The 19865-nt window shown below is 39.7% G+C and overlaps 3 protein-coding genes across 3 annotated transcripts in view; 2 read left to right on the forward strand and 1 right to left on the reverse strand.

Annotated features, from left to right (window-relative positions):
• Positions 1-694, reverse strand: part of lypla1 (lysophospholipase 1) — a 3646-nt gene extending 2952 nt beyond the window's left edge. The window contains exons 1-2 of the mRNA XM_035654237.1: positions 368-694; positions 154-185 (exon numbers count right to left, since the gene is read on the reverse strand). Of these exons, the coding sequence (XP_035510130.1) occupies positions 154-185; positions 368-436 (101 nt within the window). The 5' untranslated portion in view covers positions 437-694. The remainder of the gene's footprint in view (positions 1-153; positions 186-367) is intronic.
• A 457-nt stretch (positions 695-1151) lies between these two features.
• mrpl15 (mitochondrial ribosomal protein L15) lies at positions 1152-4336 on the forward strand. The gene is made up of 5 exons (XM_035657556.1): positions 1152-1316; positions 1468-1625; positions 2819-2984; positions 3618-3741; positions 3832-4336. The coding sequence occupies exons 1-5, from the start codon at positions 1212-1214 to the stop codon at positions 4167-4169; spliced, it is 891 nt and encodes a 296-aa protein (XP_035513449.1). The 5' UTR covers positions 1152-1211; the 3' UTR covers positions 4170-4336.
• Positions 4337-10477: 6141 nt separating this feature from the next.
• On the forward strand, positions 10478-11712 carry sox32 (SRY-box transcription factor 32). The gene is made up of 2 exons (XM_035654659.1): positions 10478-10778; positions 11030-11712. The coding sequence occupies exons 1-2, from the start codon at positions 10478-10480 to the stop codon at positions 11710-11712; spliced, it is 984 nt and encodes a 327-aa protein (XP_035510552.1).
• Positions 11713-19865: the final 8153 nt, after the last annotated feature.

Below are 19865 nucleotides of genomic sequence, written 5' to 3' on the forward strand. Positions count from 1 at the left end.
AAAAAACAGTAAAAAACCACAACAGATAACACAAATACTAGCAGCAGTTGCACATGGGCAATAGAGTGCACAGTAATTACTGTATTTAGAGATTTTACAGTAATATATTCCTGCACCAAATGAGAAATAAAAACATATATTTTCTTCACGTACCCCGTATCACCAAGGCCATGCAGAAAAATCACCTGCAAATAAAAACAACACAGGTACAGGCTTTTCTTTTAAACGTGACATTTGGCAGCAGTCGTGTTGGTTTAATCTGGGTACTTATTGGAGCCTACACCTGCTTTATTTGTAGTTTATTTTTTGTTTGTTTTTTTTGGTCTAACTTGAACTACAAGCAGTCAGTGTTGTCAGGTTAACTCACCGCCGCAGTGGCTTTACGGGCAGCAGGCACAATGGCAGGTAAAGGCGCTGACATGTTATTGCCGCACATACAGCGCAGAGGCAAAATGTGTGAGGACAAGTCAGCTGCTGTCCCTTAGCACCAGTCTGGGTCGATCTGTGGGTCCCAAACAAACACCACAACAGCTGGAGGGCAACTGTCGACCGTAGGAACGGAGGTGAAGGTGCCTCCGCCGCTCGTATTGCCGTGATTTTCTTGCTGAAGTTGGATTTTTGTGGAGGAACAACAACTAAAACACACCGCCGGTTCACACTAACTTAACTCCTCAGAAGCGGTGACGCGCTCCTGTGGCCCCGCCCCCATGCCGCTACGCGATTGGCCGGCGTTGGGAGTTCCGTTACAAAATGCGAGGCAGCGATTGGTTGGTGGAAGTGTCAATCAGCGCCGCTTTAATTGTGGTAAATCCTCGACAGAGCACGCCTCGACGTGTCAGGAATACAGATAATTCAGTTATATAACAACACAAGTGTCACATTATAGCACAAATATTACATGTATGGGTTAAAATAAACATGTTGCATCTTTAGTTCCGACGTTTGACACATTTTAATCGGCAAATAGCTTTTTTTATTTGCCTTATATACTGATTAAGGCAAATAAAAAATAAAAAAGTATGTGTATTTGCTTTTCCCACCTGTATTGTACTCACATCTAATAACAATCACCAAAAAAAAAAAAACAATATTTCACCCAGTACCTTTTTAACAGTCGTGCTTCGTGCTTTTATTTTGAAAAACGTCGCCGAACTAACGAGAAGCACTTCCGCTCACCTTGACATGTGAGCGCTTCGTTAGCAACAGAAAACATGTCTTTCCCCAAGAAACCCGGCGGTAAAGCTTTAGATGTTTTACACAGTCTGCCGCGGATTACTTTAGCAAACTTGCGGCCTGAACCCGGAGCCAAAAAGCTGGTAGGTTTTTATTAAAACACCTGTGTTATATCTGTTGTAGCTTTCTGTCTTAGCAGCACACGCTAACATAAACATAATGCTGAACTTTTGTTTGTTGTTGTTTTTTTTTTGGTACTTGCAGGGTAACTGTGTTTTATTTATTTAATTGTAGGATAGAAGGAGGGGCAGAGGACAGCATGGGGGCAACAGAAGCGGTCGGGGGCACAAAGGAGAGCGACAGAGAGGCACCCGGCCTCGGCTCGGGTTTGAGGGTGGGCAGACTCCCTTTTACCTCGCCATTCCCAAATACGGCTACAATGAAGGACACAGGTAAAAGTTCATCAGTGCACCTTCTGAAATGAAGCTTCACCTGTCATCTGCTGTGTCAGATTACACGTTTGTTCTCTTGTTTGTGGTGTTTTTATTATTTCCCTACTCTGTTTATTCATACTGTTTTTTTTCTCTATCCACTTTGCTGCTGTTACATTTGTATTTCTGCAATATAAAAGTATAAAAATGTATAAATAAGCGGTATAAGTAAAAATAGAAGGTGCAGTGAACAGATTATGTAAAAACATAATAATAATAATATAATAATAATACATTTATTTAAAAGAGCGCTTTTCTGAATACTCAGACACTGTAACAATACAATAAAAGAAGAATAAAGAACATCATAGGTAAAAAACAATAAAAACAGTACATTACATTATGTTAAAAACACATTAGATATAAGGTGTATATTTATATTTTGAAATTACCTTTATTTTTGTGTGATTTGTATGTTTGTATTTGTATATTTTATGCACCGGATTGCACCAGGTCACATTCCTCGTAGGTGTAAAAACCCACTTGGCAATAAACATGATTCTGATTCTAGTACATCTGCTGGTCGCACTCATATTCATACCACTTGCATTGGTCAAGCAGTAGGAAGAAAGACTCCTAATTGTTCTTTTTTCTCAAATTAAAGGTCCAGTGTGTAACATTTAGGAGTGTCTATCGGCAGAATTGAAATATAATATTATTAAGAAGTGTTTTATTAGTGTATAATCACCTGAAAATAACAATCGTTGTGTTTTTGTTATCGTAGAATGAGCAGGTTCGCCCCAAACCATGCTTTAGGTGGGGCTGTTCACTGTTTTTCGTGCGCTTTGCAGCCACCGTAGTTTCTTCCTCGCACTTGGAAAAGGCAGATGGAAGCGAGTGAGTTTGCTCTGTGCAACTACACCACTAGATGCCACTGAATCCTACACACTGGACCTTTAAGTGACGCAGAAGAGCTAAAGGAACATTTCCGTACCAGGATGTTCCATGTTTCAGTCAGCTGCTCATAAATAAATGAATGAACCAACAACATACAGGTATAATAGTGTCTAGTAGTGAGTGTAGTGTCTGTGCTGAACTTTCTACTGCATTTAAAATATGCAAGAAGTTTGTTTATCCCAAAGGAAATTAGTATTTTGTTGTTGAGCATCAGATATTTTGGTTTTTAACAACAATGTTTGTGTACTCTTCCTCAGCCGCCGTCCTCAGTATCAGCCTCTGTCGTTGAAACGGCTGCAATATCTGATTGATCTGGGACGAGTGGACACGACCCAGCCCATAGACCTGACCCAGCTGGTCAATGCCAGAGGAGTGACAGTCCAGCCTCTGAAGAGGGACTTTGGAGTCCAGCTCATTGACGAGGTATCTGCTGCGCGGTCGAAGCACGTTGTTGATCGTGGACTTTTTCACACCATAAGAGAGTTAGAGAGTCTCATTTACACTCCAGTTACTAGTTTCTGTCAACGACAAACAACATTGGAGGAAAGATTTGGCCTCAATTTAGGTTTAATCGGGGAACAGTGTTATTTTTGTTGAAAATTAGATTTTCTACAGGCTAATTGTTGTATTATAAAATGTTTACTGTTAAATGAGGCTTGAGGAATGGATTTACACATGTGATCAGCTCAAAAAACATACTACTGTTCCAAATGTAGCTGCAGTAGATAAAGTGTTGAAGCAAACATACATACATATCATCAGTAAAGCTTTCCCATTTGCTTCCTAATTACAATAAACAACCAGGTTAAATAATTCCTATGAAACTACAAGGAAAAGACAAATGAATGAGAGCAGATTAGGGATTTGAAGAGGGAAAGAGCAACTCAGTTTAAGTGTTTTAATTCTGTTGCTCTTGTATCATCTTGTGCCAGTAGGTGGCAGCACATAACAATGTTGTCATACTGTCACAGATCAAGATGTTGTTTTTTGACCCCTGTTTTTTTTCCCACCCTGCTCTGCCACAAGTTTACCCTTCATGTGCTTTCTCTGTTCCAGGGTGCAGATATTTTTGAAGCAAAAATCAACATTGAGGTTCAGAGAGCTTCCGAAGGAGCTATAGCTGCTATTGAGAGGAACGGAGGGGTCATCACTACCAGTTTCTACGATCCTATAAGTCTCGGTAACTCATGAATTATCACCCACATTATAGCATCCCCCTTGTGTATTTTAGATCATACGCCTAAGAATATATTCTCTTGTTTTCTTGCAGGGATTCTCATCAAGCCTGTCCCATTCTTCTTGCGTGGGCAGCCTATCCCGAAGCGAATGCTACCAGGGGAGGATATGGTCCTGTACTACCAAGATGCTGAAAAACGGGGTTACTTGGCAAACCCGGAGACGATCCAGCAGGCCCGGCTATCCCTGGCACAGAAGTATGGATATATTTTGCCAGACATTTCAAAGGACGAACTGTATCACATGCTCTCCATGAGGAAGGATGTTCGACAGATCTTCTTTGGCCTCTCTCCAGGCTGGGTCGTTAACATGCCGGAGAAGAAGATTTTGAAACCCACTGATGAGAAACTGCTGAAATATTACAGTTCATAGGTGTGAGGAGAAGTAAAATAAATGCTTATGTACAATATCTCAAGTCAAAAGTACCTCAAAATGTGTGTAAAAAAAAAAAGGCTTGACATGTTTCCATTTTATATTAAAAATGTGGAAAAACGGAATTCCGTGTTTAAGAATGATTAAACGTTATCTGGACAACTACATTTTTAAATACACTGCTCACTAGAAGGAATTTTGGTGCTCTAAGTTTTACACAATATAGTCATGACTTGAGTTACGACCACAACCACGAGTGTTTCTTTGCTTTTGCTTGAGTGTCTGACGTCTGACGGCCTCGTGTCGGAACACAACTGGCCCGTGCGGCATGATGGAAGGAACGTGAACTGTAACAGGTGAGGGGGAAATAAGGAAAATAAGATAACTCAAAGAATGAAAACAGGAAACAGATGCCTAGTGATGTGTGTTACTTGTGAAATGGGTTGCTTAGGCCCTAGAAGGGGAGTTTGAAATTAGTCATAGGCAGCTGTATCCTGGTGTGGACGTTCAAAAGGTCCCTCTCCCTCACCCCCCCCCCACCCCCTCTTGGAGTACAATCACAGGCAAACACATACAACTTTGCCTGGTTATGCTTTAGAGATGATGCCACGGAGAAATGTTTACACTTCGATATCCAAGGAAATCCCTGTGATTTAATCTTGACGTGCTGTTTATCACCCATCTTTCTAATATCCACACTTTCACTTTAGAGTTTACACATTTCCAGTCTTTCTTTTATATAATGTACAATCTCATTAAGATTTTGAGATATTACAGTCAACGCTTTATGGTGATTTACCCACAGCCTGTACCAGAACGTACTCCCATAGGTTTTGGTTGGATAATGGCCCCCCTCTACTTGTATTTGAACTCTCCATTACGCTCATGTTTATTTTTTGAAGTCAAAATGGCACACTCGCTATAAATAACTTGGTATTTTACGCAGATATTGTCTTAAGGGACGCTGCCATAGAATTTCTGCTGGTATAAAAACACTTTATCAAAGGAAGCATATGTTTGTGTGTGTGTGTGTAAGACTGCAAGCATTGTGTTTCTATACAAAGTCCCCTCTGCTGGGTTACTTACTGGTAGGCAGGTCTCAATTATGCAGGAATAAAAAGAAAAGTGACAAGAAAATAAATTAGGCACCAAACTGTGAGTTAAACAGATTTTATAAAGTCAGTTTTTGCATTTAATTAAAGAAAAACTGCATTTTTTAAATGTGAATTTCTTACAGTATTTGTACATTTCATAATTTGTTACCATGAAAGACAAAGGTCACACTTTAAAGATTTTGCTTGTGGTTCCCTGAGTGTTTTCCTGAATCTCAAGTATCCAATAAACTACACAAGTAGTGGATACGTACACAGCCGGCCCTGCCAGGAAAACCAGCCCAAATCCTTACAGCATAATACTTTAAATAAATCACGCCACAGGAAAGAAACAGCACAATCATTGTTTATGGCAGAACTACAGTGCTTATCTTCAAAGCAGCAGATCCTTTTGAATTTGTATCAGGTCTCAGACGAGCAAAAGAGTGAAAAAGAGTGAGCTCACACAGGCGCAAACGGCGACTCTGTGAATGTGGCTGCAGAAAAGTTTGCATAAAAGAAAAGCAGAAATCAAATAAACTATTTAAGAATCATTCCCTTTGGCTAAAAAGATTTGTTAGTCTGTTTTTAGGGAAGCATTCTATCTCTGGTTTCTGCTCCAAATAATCTAATGTCTGAGTCTAACCAGTTCACACTATTTAATTAAACCTTCAAGCATTGAATTGCTGGAGCTGAGCAGGCTGGATTGTTTTGGTCTGCTGCCTTGAATGAGCCGTTTAAGACAGACACAGATATCATGGTGTCTCACAGGTCTCAGTCCATCTAATAATTAGGGCTAATTACAACTTACTCCTCTGTCTGCTGAGTGGAGACGTGTGGATCTGGTCTTGGATCAAGGTCAGGCTTATACATGGACTGTAAAGGGGGGAGGGGGGGGTTTGGGTCCAATAACACCCAAAACTATCTGGACAATAAAAGACTTGGGAAGTCCTCAGATAAGACTCTTATCAGTAGCAGAATACAATTCCTAATTTACAAAGAATAAGGCAGTCTTTTTCTTTTTCAGCATAAGTGAAGCTTTGCCTCGTTAGCCAGTCTCACTCTGAGCGAGTCTGTCTGATAGACAAATGAAATGAAATACAATTAGAGAGCAGTTTGACAAGAATGTAAAAGGAGCCAGACGGAGGATTCGATGGGTGTTTTTGTCGAATGAATCAAAATTCTGACTAAGGGCACATCGTTAGTCTTTTGTCGACTGAATGATTATTCAAATTGGATTTTAGAGCTGCGATTAATGATTATTTTCATTAGATTAACTGATTTGTTTGTCTATAAAATGTCAGAAAATATATTTTTTTTAAAGGCCCATCAAAAGCTCCTAAAGTTCTTTACACATATTGAAAGTAAGAAGTCATTTAAACTACTTTTGTTTGTTTTTACTAGTGGCATGTGTAAAGACAACAAATATGATGAGTTTTACAACGATTAAAGCAGAGAAAAGCCATAAATCTTCCCACTGTGAGACACAGTTAATAGTGAATGTTTGACATTTGTGCTTGATAAACGTGATAAATGATTAATCGGCTGTCAAAACCGGTTGACAGTTTTTCGATCGATCGACTAAATGATGCCACTCTTGTCCCATCTCAGTTCTGAGTTCTGGTCATTGCACCACCTGGTTTTGAGCTGTGTTTGAAGTCTGGCTCAACCTTGGGCCCTGTTATCTCCGCTCAGAGGTGGGGGCATCATTGTGTTCTGCAAATGAGGCTACATTAAGAATGTCTACACCAGGGGGCATGTAATCCTCTCAGCTGGCCTGACGTAAGGCCGGGCAGGGCGCTGTTTACACGGGGAGTGTGGAGGCTAGCACTCAGGACCCCGGGGCCTCTAGTCTAAGCTGGTTGAATCTGCTCAAACACGTGATTAAGAAGTAGAGGTGGAAGAGGGAAGAGGGAGGAGGAGGGGGGGCACAGACCACTGCATAGAATGGTGTCTGAGTCTTGACAGTGTATATCTTGATGCTGGCCTGCTGTGCCCATACAATACAACACAATGCAATACAGTCCCTCGCTGCGAAGATCATGGTCACCTGACACAACAGCATTATATCCCCTTCACACCTTCCAGCTATGAAACAATGCAGCTCTTTATGAATGAACCACTGTAAGGAAAGTCGGTGGGTTGGCACTGAAGCGACTGAGGGCAGGTTGGAATACAGTGCTTCATTATCAGAGGCCTCCTGCTTTACACTCCTGTGGTTTTTCTTCTAGTTTGCCGTTGGATAAACGTCTCCAAAGTGAGCAAATCTTGCACTAAACATCCATAAATGTGAGAAAACAAGAGCTCTGAGTCAAAAATCTGTAGTCCGCACCTCGAAAGTGTGAGTTCAGGTGATCCAGCTCCCAGCAAACCATCCTTTTTTATGTACAAATCATATCAGGGTCACGCATAAGTGCTCCAAATTCAGCCGATATTCAACCCCAAACGTCATCCAGAGTGGCCAAGAATCCCAAAGGGCCTTTTTTTTTGTAAATCCTGCTCAGGTCTTCGGTGCTCAGCTCTACCTGTGCCAGCCTGACCATCACTGATCCAAAGTGAAGGAGGAGAGGAGTGTCCCATATATGAGATCTGTCCAATACAATGGCACATTGTGATCAGAAAGCCACTGAGGACAATCCCTATTGAGAAAAAGCACAGTGCCCATTCAGCTTGTTTGGCTGTGGGACAATGCAATGATACCCTACTGTCACCTCATAGATTAGGATTCATTAATAGAGCTGGAATAAAGGGAAAATTACATGTTTTTTTTTAAATCATGACACATTTAAATGATCTTGGTGGTAAATTAACGCACAGAAAAACGTAATAAAACTTAATAATCCAAATATTAACACTGTCTAATATTTAGCCGACTCAATTCACAGCGTAAGCTCAGCCGAAACTGACGTTATTGTATTCACGCTGCGTCGTTCAAGCTAATTGATTAAATCCATTAGTGCTTCTCTCAGCTCAATGGCGCGTGCGTCCCGTTTGACACCGCGGATGTGGATTCAACCTCTAAACCTGACAACATGGGACGAAGAGGACCCCCCCTGCACACCCCCTCCTCCTCTCTCACCCTCCTTTACCAAATACCAACAAAATATACATTCACGTGGATGAATACATCTCTTTTACCCCTTTAAAACACGTTTAAAACGTCTTTGATTGATTTCCTGAGACGTTTAATGTTATCTCTCAAAGCCACATGCCAATCCATCAGTTTCGACTGATACGAGGTGTTTTTATTTGCCAAAAAGAGATGAGGAGCACAGTTTAAAAAAAAAGAACATACACCTTAATCAATCCTGTTATTGGATCTGCCAATGTCAGAGTATTGATCCGGCTTTTTGATTAAGATATGAAGCTCCATAGGCCTGATTTTGCAGGGTCATAAGTCCAAAAGATGCTCCCAGTGATGAGTTTAAAGTTTTATAAGTGGAGGGGTTTTCCTTGTGTATTAACCCTATCTGGCCCCATACCATAATACACACACACACACACACTAACACTCACAGTATTTACAGTTTAAAGGCAGGCACAGGTGCAGGTATTCCTCAGCCAGTCCGTGTATTGCAGATGTAAAGTCGCCGCTGGCACCATAATGGCATCTATTGTCTGTGTAATGTTTGTAAGACAGATATTCATTGAAACCACACAGAGGGGAAGCGAGCACCTGTAATGGCATCCTATTATATTAAAGTGGGATCACACGCCTTATAAGAGTTTCTGGAGAGATCATTAATGGCGGATACACAACGTTTAAAACCACTTTATTTTTTATTTTATTTATTTGTTTGCTGCTTTTATGGGTTAATATTCATATAATATTCTTGCTGTGCTTTTCAGTATTGTGCTTTTTTTTCATTGATCTGTCTTTTTGTAGCTTTATCTACTTTATATGTAGGCTGCCTTATGCTTTGTGTCACAATAATAAAGCCATTATTTCCCATTAACACGTGTTTCAATGCTCAAAAATAAGTTTATTCTGCACTGCGTGGCATTTAATTTAAGATTTCCTGAAACTGAAACATTCCTATAATATAAATAATTCCCAAATAACTGTGTCTGTGTACGAGAGAGAATGAAAGCCTCTTTTACTTTAATTTCTTATAATATTTAAAGAATAATTTAACCTTTTTTAAAATGTATATTTGAGCTGTATTACTTTAAAATAACAAATAAACTGACAGGCTGACAGAGACAACCATCCTGCTATAGTTTCTGTGAGTCTCAATCTCCGCTGCAGTTTTGACTCATTTCAATACACTTTTGTCTCTTTGATTTAGCTTTTCTGTTTCCTTTTGGGAAGTCAGCCAGTTTATTTTTGGGATATACTATTCTCAGGTTTTTAATTCAAACCAATTCAGCAAGAAAAAAGTTATTTTAGTGTTATTCTGATGTCCTAATGGTGAGCTCATCACGCTCCTTTGTGCACACCTATCAGGCTATCTTTTTTTTTTTTTTTTCCTGTGTTGAGCAAATATTTGTGCGCTGCAATCGTGTAATAAACGCGCCTTGATCATGTTTGTTTCAGTCCTGTAAAATGTACTTTGATAGAGACAGTGGATGGCCGATAAGATCTGAGAGCCACAATGTAATTAGTAACCAGCCCTGCCTCCTGAAAACTTTGATGTTCTCCTATCAATACCCTGCCTGCCTTTCAGGACCTATTGATTAGATTCCATTTCTCTCCAATAGGCAAAGCTGTAATTTGATTTTCCTAATATGGTTTTTAACAGAATCAAGACTGAAACCAGATTCCTTCAACACATGTCAGAGGCTTATTATTTATGCACAAATATTTAAAAAAAAGGTTCATAAACACAACCCACTGTTAAAATATTGGTCTGGAACAATAAAAAAAAAAAGTAATATATGATCTAAATGTGCAGCTTTTACAAATATATGTGTACATCTGATAACATGGTGGCTTATTTAGTTAAATCTGGAGATTAAATGACAATATATAACATCTTAATTGTATAGTATTACAGACTCATGACTCTTGCCATCTGAAGTTTCGTGGGGTCGTTGATTGGGGCGTCAGATGGGCCTATCACCGACCCGACAAAACACCTGGAATTCACACCTTAAATCCACTCCTCCCTGGCCTCCTATTGGTGGAGCGCCCGCATATAGCCGTCACTCTGCATCACCAGGAGTATGACAGCGGCCTGCAGCCGAGCCAAAACCACCAATCACCAATCCGTAACCATGCGTTTCAGCCACGAACCCGCCGCTTTCCAGCTCTGCGCAAACGTGTTAGAAGGCGAAGACTCGGGCTCCGCAGACGGGGAGCAGATGACCGAGGTGCGCTCGCCGTGTTCGGGGCCCTCCAGCCCGCTGTCCGTGAACTCGGACTCCAGCTGCACCAGCCCCGAGGCCAAGTCTGCCTCAGCGCAGCAGAGGGTCAGGAGGCCCCTGAACGCCTTCATCATCTGGACTAAAGAGGAGCGCAGGCGGCTGGCGCATCTTAACCCAGACCTGGAGAACACGGATCTGAGCAAAATACTCGGTAAGACTGTGATTAACAGCCTGAAAATGTTGTTTATAGTTAATTAGAGATCTTGGAGCTTTCCCTACTAAACATATTGGAAATGTTTAATGTTTGTAGTTGTGTAATGTCTCACAAGGGGAAACCCTCAATAGTTCAAATGGATCTAGCATATAAAGTTTAAATCATAGCCCCAGAATATCTGATTATGTAAGTTTTTATTAGCTGTCATTGGTCAGTGGCAGATCATTAACCCCACTGTGCTCCTGCAGGAAAAACCTGGAAGGCCATGTCTCTGGCGGAGAAGCGTCCCTACATGCAGGAGGCCGAGCGCCTGAGGGTCCAGCACACCATCGACTACCCCAACTACAAGTACAGGCCCCGCAGGAGGAAGCAGCTGAAGAAGAGCTCCAAGCCTTCAGGTGCAGAGGCCTCCTCTTCCCTCCCTTCGCTCTGCAGCCCGGGCTTCACGGCGCCCTACAACCTCGCCTACCTGCTCCAGAACCAGCAGCAACACTACCCAAGCACCCCTGCTTTCCCACACTCCCCAGCTCACTTCACCCCTTTGCGCAGCAGCTACTCAAACACTCCAGTTTATCTAGATGCGGCAGCAGACGCTTACCCAAACAAACCTGAGGTGTACCTGAACCCGCCTGCGTACCCTACAGAGCCTCAGATGTACTTTGGAGATCAGCATTGGCACATGCAGTATGGTTTCTCCGGCTCTGTTGGTCCCCATGTGGATCAGGGGGAGTCCAGGGTCTCTGGGGGCCTGCTGTGTCCGGCTGGGCCCTCTTTGGAGTTTTACCTGGAACAGGTTCAGCTGGACATGCTGTACGATCTGGACCGCAGCGAGTTCGAACAGTACCTGGGTCCGACCCCTCACAGGCCTGAGTCAGTGGATCCCAGCAGCTATCAGCAGAGCAGCCACAGGGAGGGACGCTCGCTGTCTTAAAACTATAAACTGTATTTATTTAAATTATTTCAGCGTGTCATTTAATGACTGCTGGAAGTGTATATTGTGCATTTTGTTTTTGACAAGTTGTGTTCTTAAATTACTTGTGTGCTGTACTACAATGTAATTAATGTATCAATAAATAATTAATTCAACTTATAATGTTCATGTCCTTATTAATATCAAGAAATGTTAAAATTAACAGATTAAAACAATAAAAAATCTCTTTTATTTGTATATAACAGGTATTAAAAGGCCACTTAAGTGATTTAGAATCACACTTTCATAAAGGTCAATTCAGGGTCAAAAGTATACAGACTTTTGTATTGAGGCTGCAAGAACACTGTATCCTACACTTCCCATAATGCAACATTATAGCAGCTTTTTGCAAATATTTTGTTAAACTCTACATGCAAATGTAAAAAAACTCAACACCTTTAAATTCGACTTGTGACTGGCATCATCAGGGGTTATCTCAGGTTGAAACTGTCCTCTTTTGGAATAACTGATGTTTTTATTAATGAACTTTTTATATAATGGTGTATATTTTGCATCCTCGAAGTTAACCTACAGTTGAATTCTCAGTCCAGAAATATATATATTTTAAGTTTAGTTAAGTTTAAGATTTTGACAACAGTAAGTCTCCCTAGTTATACACGTTATAATGTACTTGTGAGCAGACATACACGTTTATTAATTGTAATAATAATGTTTTTTAATTTGTCAACAACTCCTCCAGTGGGATTCATAAGTGCCTGCTGGTGCATAAACAGATAATGGATGACAATAAACAAAGTTATAATCATATATACATTCATAAAAACTTAACAACATCCTTATATCCGCTGACAACTACATTATAATGTTATAAACCATTGATCCTATGTTTATACTGCTTATAAATGGCAATTGCGGTAAAGTGGAACCAGAATGTTTATATAAATTGTGATTCTTCCCAGTTTAGAGTTGTTTTTTCCTCATATGACGTTACGGTTACTGTATGGAACAAGGGATAAAAAAGCTCCACATTAAACCACATTAAACAGACTCCTCCTGACAAGTAAACTGATCTCAATGTGCACAACTGCCCCCCTTTAAGATGACTGCAAATTATGTTAAATATCTGTTACATTAGACAATGTTGGAGCTATACTGCCCACCCTTTGGCAGAAGCCAAACTGTTGACACACTGTTTTATCTCCATCCTCATGTCTTTCTTGGCTCATAGTGGGAAGTAGGGTGGGCGCCTGGGGCATAAACTTCCCAACTTCCTGTTTCATTTTAAAACATTTCACAAAGGCTCTAAAAATATGCCTAAAAATCCACATATCTCCAAACTCATTCGACTTTGGCTGCCAAATGTTTACCCATTTAGGAAAATGTTTACTTCCCTGTGCTGTATTTTTTGTGTCAGAGCCTCGAGGTTGAACTCTGTCCTGGACCGATATGAGATTGAGGCTCTTCAACATGTCAGGTGCTCCAAGGACGAAACCCTCCAACGCTCCTACACAGTAAAAAATAATGGGAACTTTTATTATTTAGCATTTTTACTATAAATGTATAAAAATAATTTGTCTTTCAACTGACCACACAGGTTTTGAACTATAACGACTTTACCGATCAGTTCGGATGTTCATTTAAAGTACACATTTATTATTTATAAGTATAGATTTATTTACAAATCTGTTTTTATGGACAAAAGCAATAAATAAAACCCAATTTTATATATAACATAACTAAGAAACATATTTAAAAGATAAATAAATGTGAAATTATTAATACGATCGTGCACACTGTCAATCTGTTTCTTTTCCAACACACCTAAAAATCTTTTAGCGGTGGTGAACATGATGGATAAACACAACAAAAAGTCTGATAATATGCAGAACGATCTTTGTAAGAACAGACCAGACCTGCTTGTCAACAACAAAAAGAAACATTTTCTGTCCAGTTTAATCTGAACAGAGTGTTTTTTTTTCAAAGTTATTTTTTTTGGCCTTTTATCGCTTTTATTTGATAGTGACAGCTGAAGATAGACAGGAAAGGGGGGCAGAGATAGAGGGGTTGACACGCAGCAAAGGGCCGCAGGTCGGATTCAAACCCTGGGCCGCTGCAAGCAAGGACTCCAGCCTTGGTAACATGGTTCCAGCTCTACCCACTGACTAACCGGGCGCCCTGTCTGAACAGAGTGTTTGAACCATATTCACTGATCAGATTGACGTCTGTCACAGTCCACCTTCTCTCATTGTGCTTTAATCTGTTTAAATAAGTGTCACCAATAACAGAAGTTTAACCTCATTAATGAAAAAAATCCCAAAACATCCAAATATGTGACTGATTTATTAATTTCAACAAATGTACAATTATATAAAACATTTGTTTTTTTGTATTTTCCACAATATATAATCAGAAAAGTCTGGAAATATCATCAAAATATTTTTTTAAATATAAGACATCTTTACAGATTCATTGGTATAGCATGTTTTTTTTAAATCATTACAAAGTCATAAGACTTTGGTGATATGAATTTACATAATTCTGTAAATAAATAAATCTGATTACCTCTGAAAAATAAAACCATAAACAGGCCACATGCTGAGATGGATTTTTCTGCCCTTAACTTCCTGAAAATGTCATGTTTCTAAAAACCGCAGTGCATTTTGGGGAATTTCTGGGCTTGACACACTTCAGCCGGCTGCCAGAGACGTCACTATCAGCTTGATTTCTTCAAGACAGTAAGATTAGGATGTCACAACTTGAACTCCATTAAACAGTAGAGAGGACAGCAGCGTCTTTAAATGAGTCGGCAGAGAGAAATGTTGTGAGTCAGTGATGGAAATCAGATCTCGAGGTGTTGGGAGGAAATGGAAGAGCCGAGGGAAGGATGACCTCGCTTGGACGAGGGAGCAGAAGAGCTGATTAGGAAAGTGAAGAGCTGCTGCAATCCAACGCCACCTGAATGAGCGGAAGAAATCTGACGTCAGTTCAATTCCCAAGACAATGTTACAAAACACGCTGCAATGTGAAATGCAGAAATGTACTGCAGTGCCAAATAATAACGTAAAATACACGTGACAATATGGAAATATTACTGGTTTATGTACTATCAGTCCCTGTTTTCCCTCTTTTAGTAGCTTGAACTCAAAGCTGTTAGTTCAACTTGTTGTTTTTCTCAAACTATGGCCCCTCAGCAACAATTAATGACCACTCGCAGGAACTTCCTGAAGGAAAAACAACGGGATGATATCAGTGTTTCAGGTGAAAATATCGTCAACAATAAACAGTGATGGAAATGGCAGCTGGACAAATCAGATATCTTTGTTACATTTATGAAACATGATTTGACAAATATTTATAATGCTGTGTTTTAACAGACCTCTGGTTTATTAGATAATATAAAAAACAACTAAAAGTGAATGTACAAGAGGTTAGATTTTAGGAGCACCCTGGTAGCTCACCTGGCCGAGTGTGGACCACATATCAGGGGTCCTGCTTTGAGTCTGCTTGCCCCCCTTTTGCTGCACATAATTCCCCCCCCTCTCTCTCCTCTCTCCTCTCCTCTTCCTCCCATTTCCTTTCCTCTCTACTCGAGCTTCAAAAATATCCCTTGCACACAGCAGTGGACTTGCCAGGCTTCAATCTATGTGACCAAACTACAGTGGTACCTGATCAATCAGTGACCTTTGAAGCAAGACTGGAGAGTATTTATTTATTTAAATGAGAATAAAGATAAGCATTTTCTCGATGGTAAGTTTGCCTGATACACAGTGATTTACAATCACCTGCTGAGTAAAGTCCATGCACTTTTCCAAACAGTTTCCTAAGACGACTTCCCAGATCGTTCTGTGTAACAAACCACCTAAGTCAGACCAAAAAATATATTAAAAAGAGAGAAATACATCAAGATTTGTTTGTTTTTCTCTTTTTATCTGAATTACTAGCGGCTAAATGTTCTCAAGATGTAATTTGTTATAAAAAAATAAACAAAATGACACTCAGGCCTTTCCACAGATGTTTTAAAGGACCAGTGTGAAGGTTTTAGTGGCGTCTAGCGGTAAAGCTACAGATTCCAACTAACTGAACACTGCTCACGCCTGTATTTGACAACCTGGGAATACGAGCGGGTGGTAAGGTGTGAAGGAGAAAACTCTATTTACAGCCAGTGTTTGGTTTGTCCGTTCTGGGCTACTGTAGAAACATGGCGGACTCGTGGAAGGCAACCGGCGCCATCTGTAGATAAAATTGACTCATTCTATGGTAACAAAAACACAACAGTTCTTATTTTCAAGTGATTACACACTAATAAAAACATACCTATAAATATTATATTCAATGTCTATAAATAGATATATCCTCCTAAATGTTACACTGTACCTTTAAGCACAACACAAATAAAAACTGTTTATAGATTAAATATCTCTTTGTGTGAATTTTTGTCATCTCAATCCAGAGGTTATTTTTGTGAATGGATGTCTGCATCAGAAATCTGCTGGAAAGCTCACAGAGGCATGTTTGAGCTTATCACCGCCGAAGAATGTGAAGAATCTCAACATGTCAAACACGCTGTAATTCAGAGGAAACATTCCTCAGCCATAAAATACTTTCCTCGTTAGAGATTAAATATGTAAATATGCCAACTCTGTGTGTGTCTAATATTGACAGGCCACATAACTGGAGTTTATGTTAAACCCTAAAATAGATTTGAGCTCACTTACCTGTAACATTCTTGAGATTTTAGGAGCCATAATTAGGTTCTTCTTGTCTTACCTCCTGCATGAAGGTCATCAATAGTTTCCTGTCCTGAGTGCAGTTTGGGTAAATTCGGGGCTGCCGTCTGCAGATAATGCTCATCCGAGTATTCTCCTGCAGGGACGTCTGCGCTCTCTCAGCAGCTCAGGAGGAAACTCAAACAGGAAGAGCACTGCGGTAAGATCCTCCACAGTTTCTTATCCTAAAGAAATAATGATATGAAGTGACTGGAAAATGTAATTCCATAAAAACTTTGAGGCATTCCCACAAGCTCAGGCTCATAAGAACAGGAAGTTAAATGTGTCTGTCTGATCACTTCATTATGTCAGTCTGCTCAACCTCTAATCAAGCACTAATTGGGCCATCAGATTACTATAACCTCATCAGGCCAGTTTGCATCTTCAGCAGTTGTGTACTTCAGGGGTTCAAACATGTGCAGACTCAAGGACAATTAAAGGGACTTTTTTTTCTCTTATCTGTCTGTCTCAATGTCGAACCATCCACATCCATTTCCTCTTTTATTGGAACTACTCTTCCAAGAAGAAATACTCCATGTGTAGACTGTTCCCCTGGAATAACATTGTTTCTGGACATATTATTTAATATTCTGTCATGAGCATCAATAACTAAATTAACCTTTTAATATCTTAATATCTTAAATCAAACGAAAACTACTGAAACCAGGTGGAGAAAAGATGTGGTTTCTTTTATTTTCAGTAAAATATTAGTATTAGTATTGTTAATATAAGTAGTGTTTTATTGTTGTAGTGTGTCCTGGTGGAGCTACTTTTAACTACTTGGCTTGTTTAGTGTAAAATAATGCATATAATTAATCTGCAGTATAATATTCTCTGCTAAAATGTAGTGAATAGAGAGAGTGTATGCACCATAAACAATATTAAATTCACCTCGATTGTCAGCAGAAATCCCAAAAGTGAATATCTTAAAACCTGCCACCACATAAAACTAAAAACCATCTGCACTGCTAGATATCAATTTGGGTGAACTAACCCTTTAAATGCTTTGTCTTCAGTTATACTTTAAAGCCTCAAATGAGAAGGAGAAGGTCTCATTCTGGTGTGCGTAAAGAAAGTCACAAAGAGCAACTGTTTTTTGTTTTTTTTTTGTTATTATGACCTCAGCCACATTTCCAGCCAAGAGACAGACAGTCGGTGACCGCCAGACAGATGATTACTGTAACAGGGTCCGACAGACACACTAAAGAGAATAGAGCGGTTGGGTGTGTCCCCGTGACCTGCTGGGCAGATACAATACTCTATCAGAGTCTCTTAGCAAAGAGACTAACGCCTGTCAACAAACACTCAGAGGATGATTAACACAAACACAATCCTCAAACTGGAGTGGAAGTGTTTGTTTGTGTCTGGGTTGTTTTTATATTTTTCTTTAGTCTGTATTGTGACATCTATGTGTATAAAACTGTACATTTGTGGAGGTATTTTAACATGACAAACGCTCTCATCAGAATGAAACGCCGCGTGTTGTTCAGAGTCATTCCTACCAGATTATATTTTGTGTGGAAATCACGTCACAGCTTCTTCCTCAGTGTCTTCTGGCGCTTTATGACTCAGTCTATGAGTATGTCCATGACTTTATCAGCAGTGTGTGTGTGTGTGTGTGTGTGTGTGTGTGTGATATGAGTGTGTGTGTAATTGTTTTTGGATACTGATTAAATGATCAGAGCTATTTCAGGACAGAATTGTATTTTAATTTACCGTTATTTGATCACTGCACCCTTTTCACTGGAATAAAACAACACAGCTTTAATCTGGGAAGTAAACTCCTCATATTTACTCCTCACTCGCTATTGTTGCTATTCAAGCTTTCTCTTCTCACAGTATACAAAATAATGGTGGCAGATTTAATATTTAAAAAGTCTTTAGACATAGGTAAACAAAATCAGCTTCTCATTTCTGTCCAACAATTGTGGATTTTTCCATCTGAAATGTAAATTAATTAGACTTTAGATCTAAAACACTGTTTCTGGCTGACATTTCAATTTTTTTCTCAACTTAAAATGATATCATGATATCATGATATCATGCGAGAAGTCAGAGGCTAAAGTTAGCATCCTCACAAATTGATTATCCATGTAGTAGGCGTGGAGATAAAGAAATATTCTTGTGTAGATCTTGTTAGCAATATTTTAAGTATCATAGGAAAAACGTAAGAGCATATTGTTATTTCGTTCCTGTTTACATACTCAAGCAAGTGATTATTTGTGCTTTATTGTTTGTTTCAAGAGAAAAGTCCAGGATGAGGAGGACTAACTGATGCTTTTATCAAATGTAATGCTGGCTCGTGATTATCTCGAATGTAAACCTTCCCTAATCCAATAAAGAGCACGGCAGAGCCACTACGTTAGTATAAACTCTCACAGCTCCGATTCCCACAATATGGCGAAATACTACAAAGAACCCCACAAAATAATGACGTTATACTACTCTGCCTTAGAAATAATGCTACATTGTAATATAGGCAAAAAGCTAATTAGCCATGCTAATGATTGCAGCTTAGAGCAGATAAACACACCGTTTAATCTGTTCCTTACACATTTGCTCTGTGTTTTTGGTTTTAGGAAGCCTAGAAAAACAGTAACCACCCTTGACACTTTATAAATGCCATAATATTGCTCTTAATACGTGAAGTGGCGTCCATCGGCCTGGACGCCACTTCAATGTGGAGAAAGCTTGACCTGCTGTGTGCTTAATTATGGTTGCAAAGCTATGACTGGACAATCACTGTTCAGGTTTAGTTAAATAGTTGGGTATGTTTTCACAGCTGTTAACAGTATGCACAAGGTTAGTTAAGATAATTATTATTTATTGTAATTATAGCTTGTGTTAATGTGTTTGTTCATATTATTAGACTGCAGGGGTCATTGAAGAGGTAAAATAATCCGTTTTATTTATTTATTATTCATGCAAAAAAAAAAACCTAATGCCACTTTTTCAAATTTACATGTAATGTGATGACGTGTGTGTTTGTATGTAACTTCATATCATTTCCATACAGTGACACCACCAGCGTTACTGTGTTAAGATTACAGTCAATCCATCCCCTCAGTGTCTTCCTCCACCTCCCTCTGTCTTGTCAGTGGGCACCTGTTAGTTTGTGTTGAGGTGGCGTCTTTAACACCTCCGCTGATTGACTTAGCAGGCTAAAAGCCTTACAGCTCACCAGGCCCCTCAGCAGGTAGCGGACTGTGTGCATGCAGCAGGCTAGTGGCACCTGAGGGCCACGCATTGTGTGCTAAGCTGCTGCTGTAAAATCACTTTGGTTATAGTGCTCTGATATGGAGGTTACGATGGGAAAAAAATAACTGAATTTAACAATCTTCATAGTCAGAACCCCCACAAGGAGTCCCAAGATTCATCTAAGGGGTA

Source organism: Morone saxatilis, unplaced genomic scaffold, assembly GCF_004916995.1.
Source record: "Morone saxatilis isolate NCDOM2014 unplaced genomic scaffold, NCSU_SB_2.0 Contig0, whole genome shotgun sequence".
Classification (NCBI taxonomy): Eukaryota; Metazoa; Chordata; class Actinopteri; family Moronidae; genus Morone; species Morone saxatilis.

Bases quoted from the DNA above. Each gene is read 5' to 3' on its own strand.
- mrpl15 (XM_035657556.1), top strand. From the start codon at position 1,212: ATGTCTTTCCCCAAGAAACCCGGCGGTAAAGCTTTAGATGTTTTACAC. The intron at 1,626-2,818 runs GTAAAAGTTCAT...ACTCTTCCTCAG, and splicing joins GGCTACAATGAAGGACACAG to CCGCCGTCCTCAGTATCAGC. The intron at 2,985-3,617 runs GTATCTGCTGCG...TCTCTGTTCCAG, and splicing joins GAGTCCAGCTCATTGACGAG to GGTGCAGATATTTTTGAAGC.
- sox32 (XM_035654659.1), top strand. From the start codon at position 10,478: ATGCGTTTCAGCCACGAACCCGCCGCTTTCCAGCTCTGCGCAAACGTG. The intron at 10,779-11,029 runs GTAAGACTGTGA...GTGCTCCTGCAG, and splicing joins GGATCTGAGCAAAATACTCG to GAAAAACCTGGAAGGCCATG.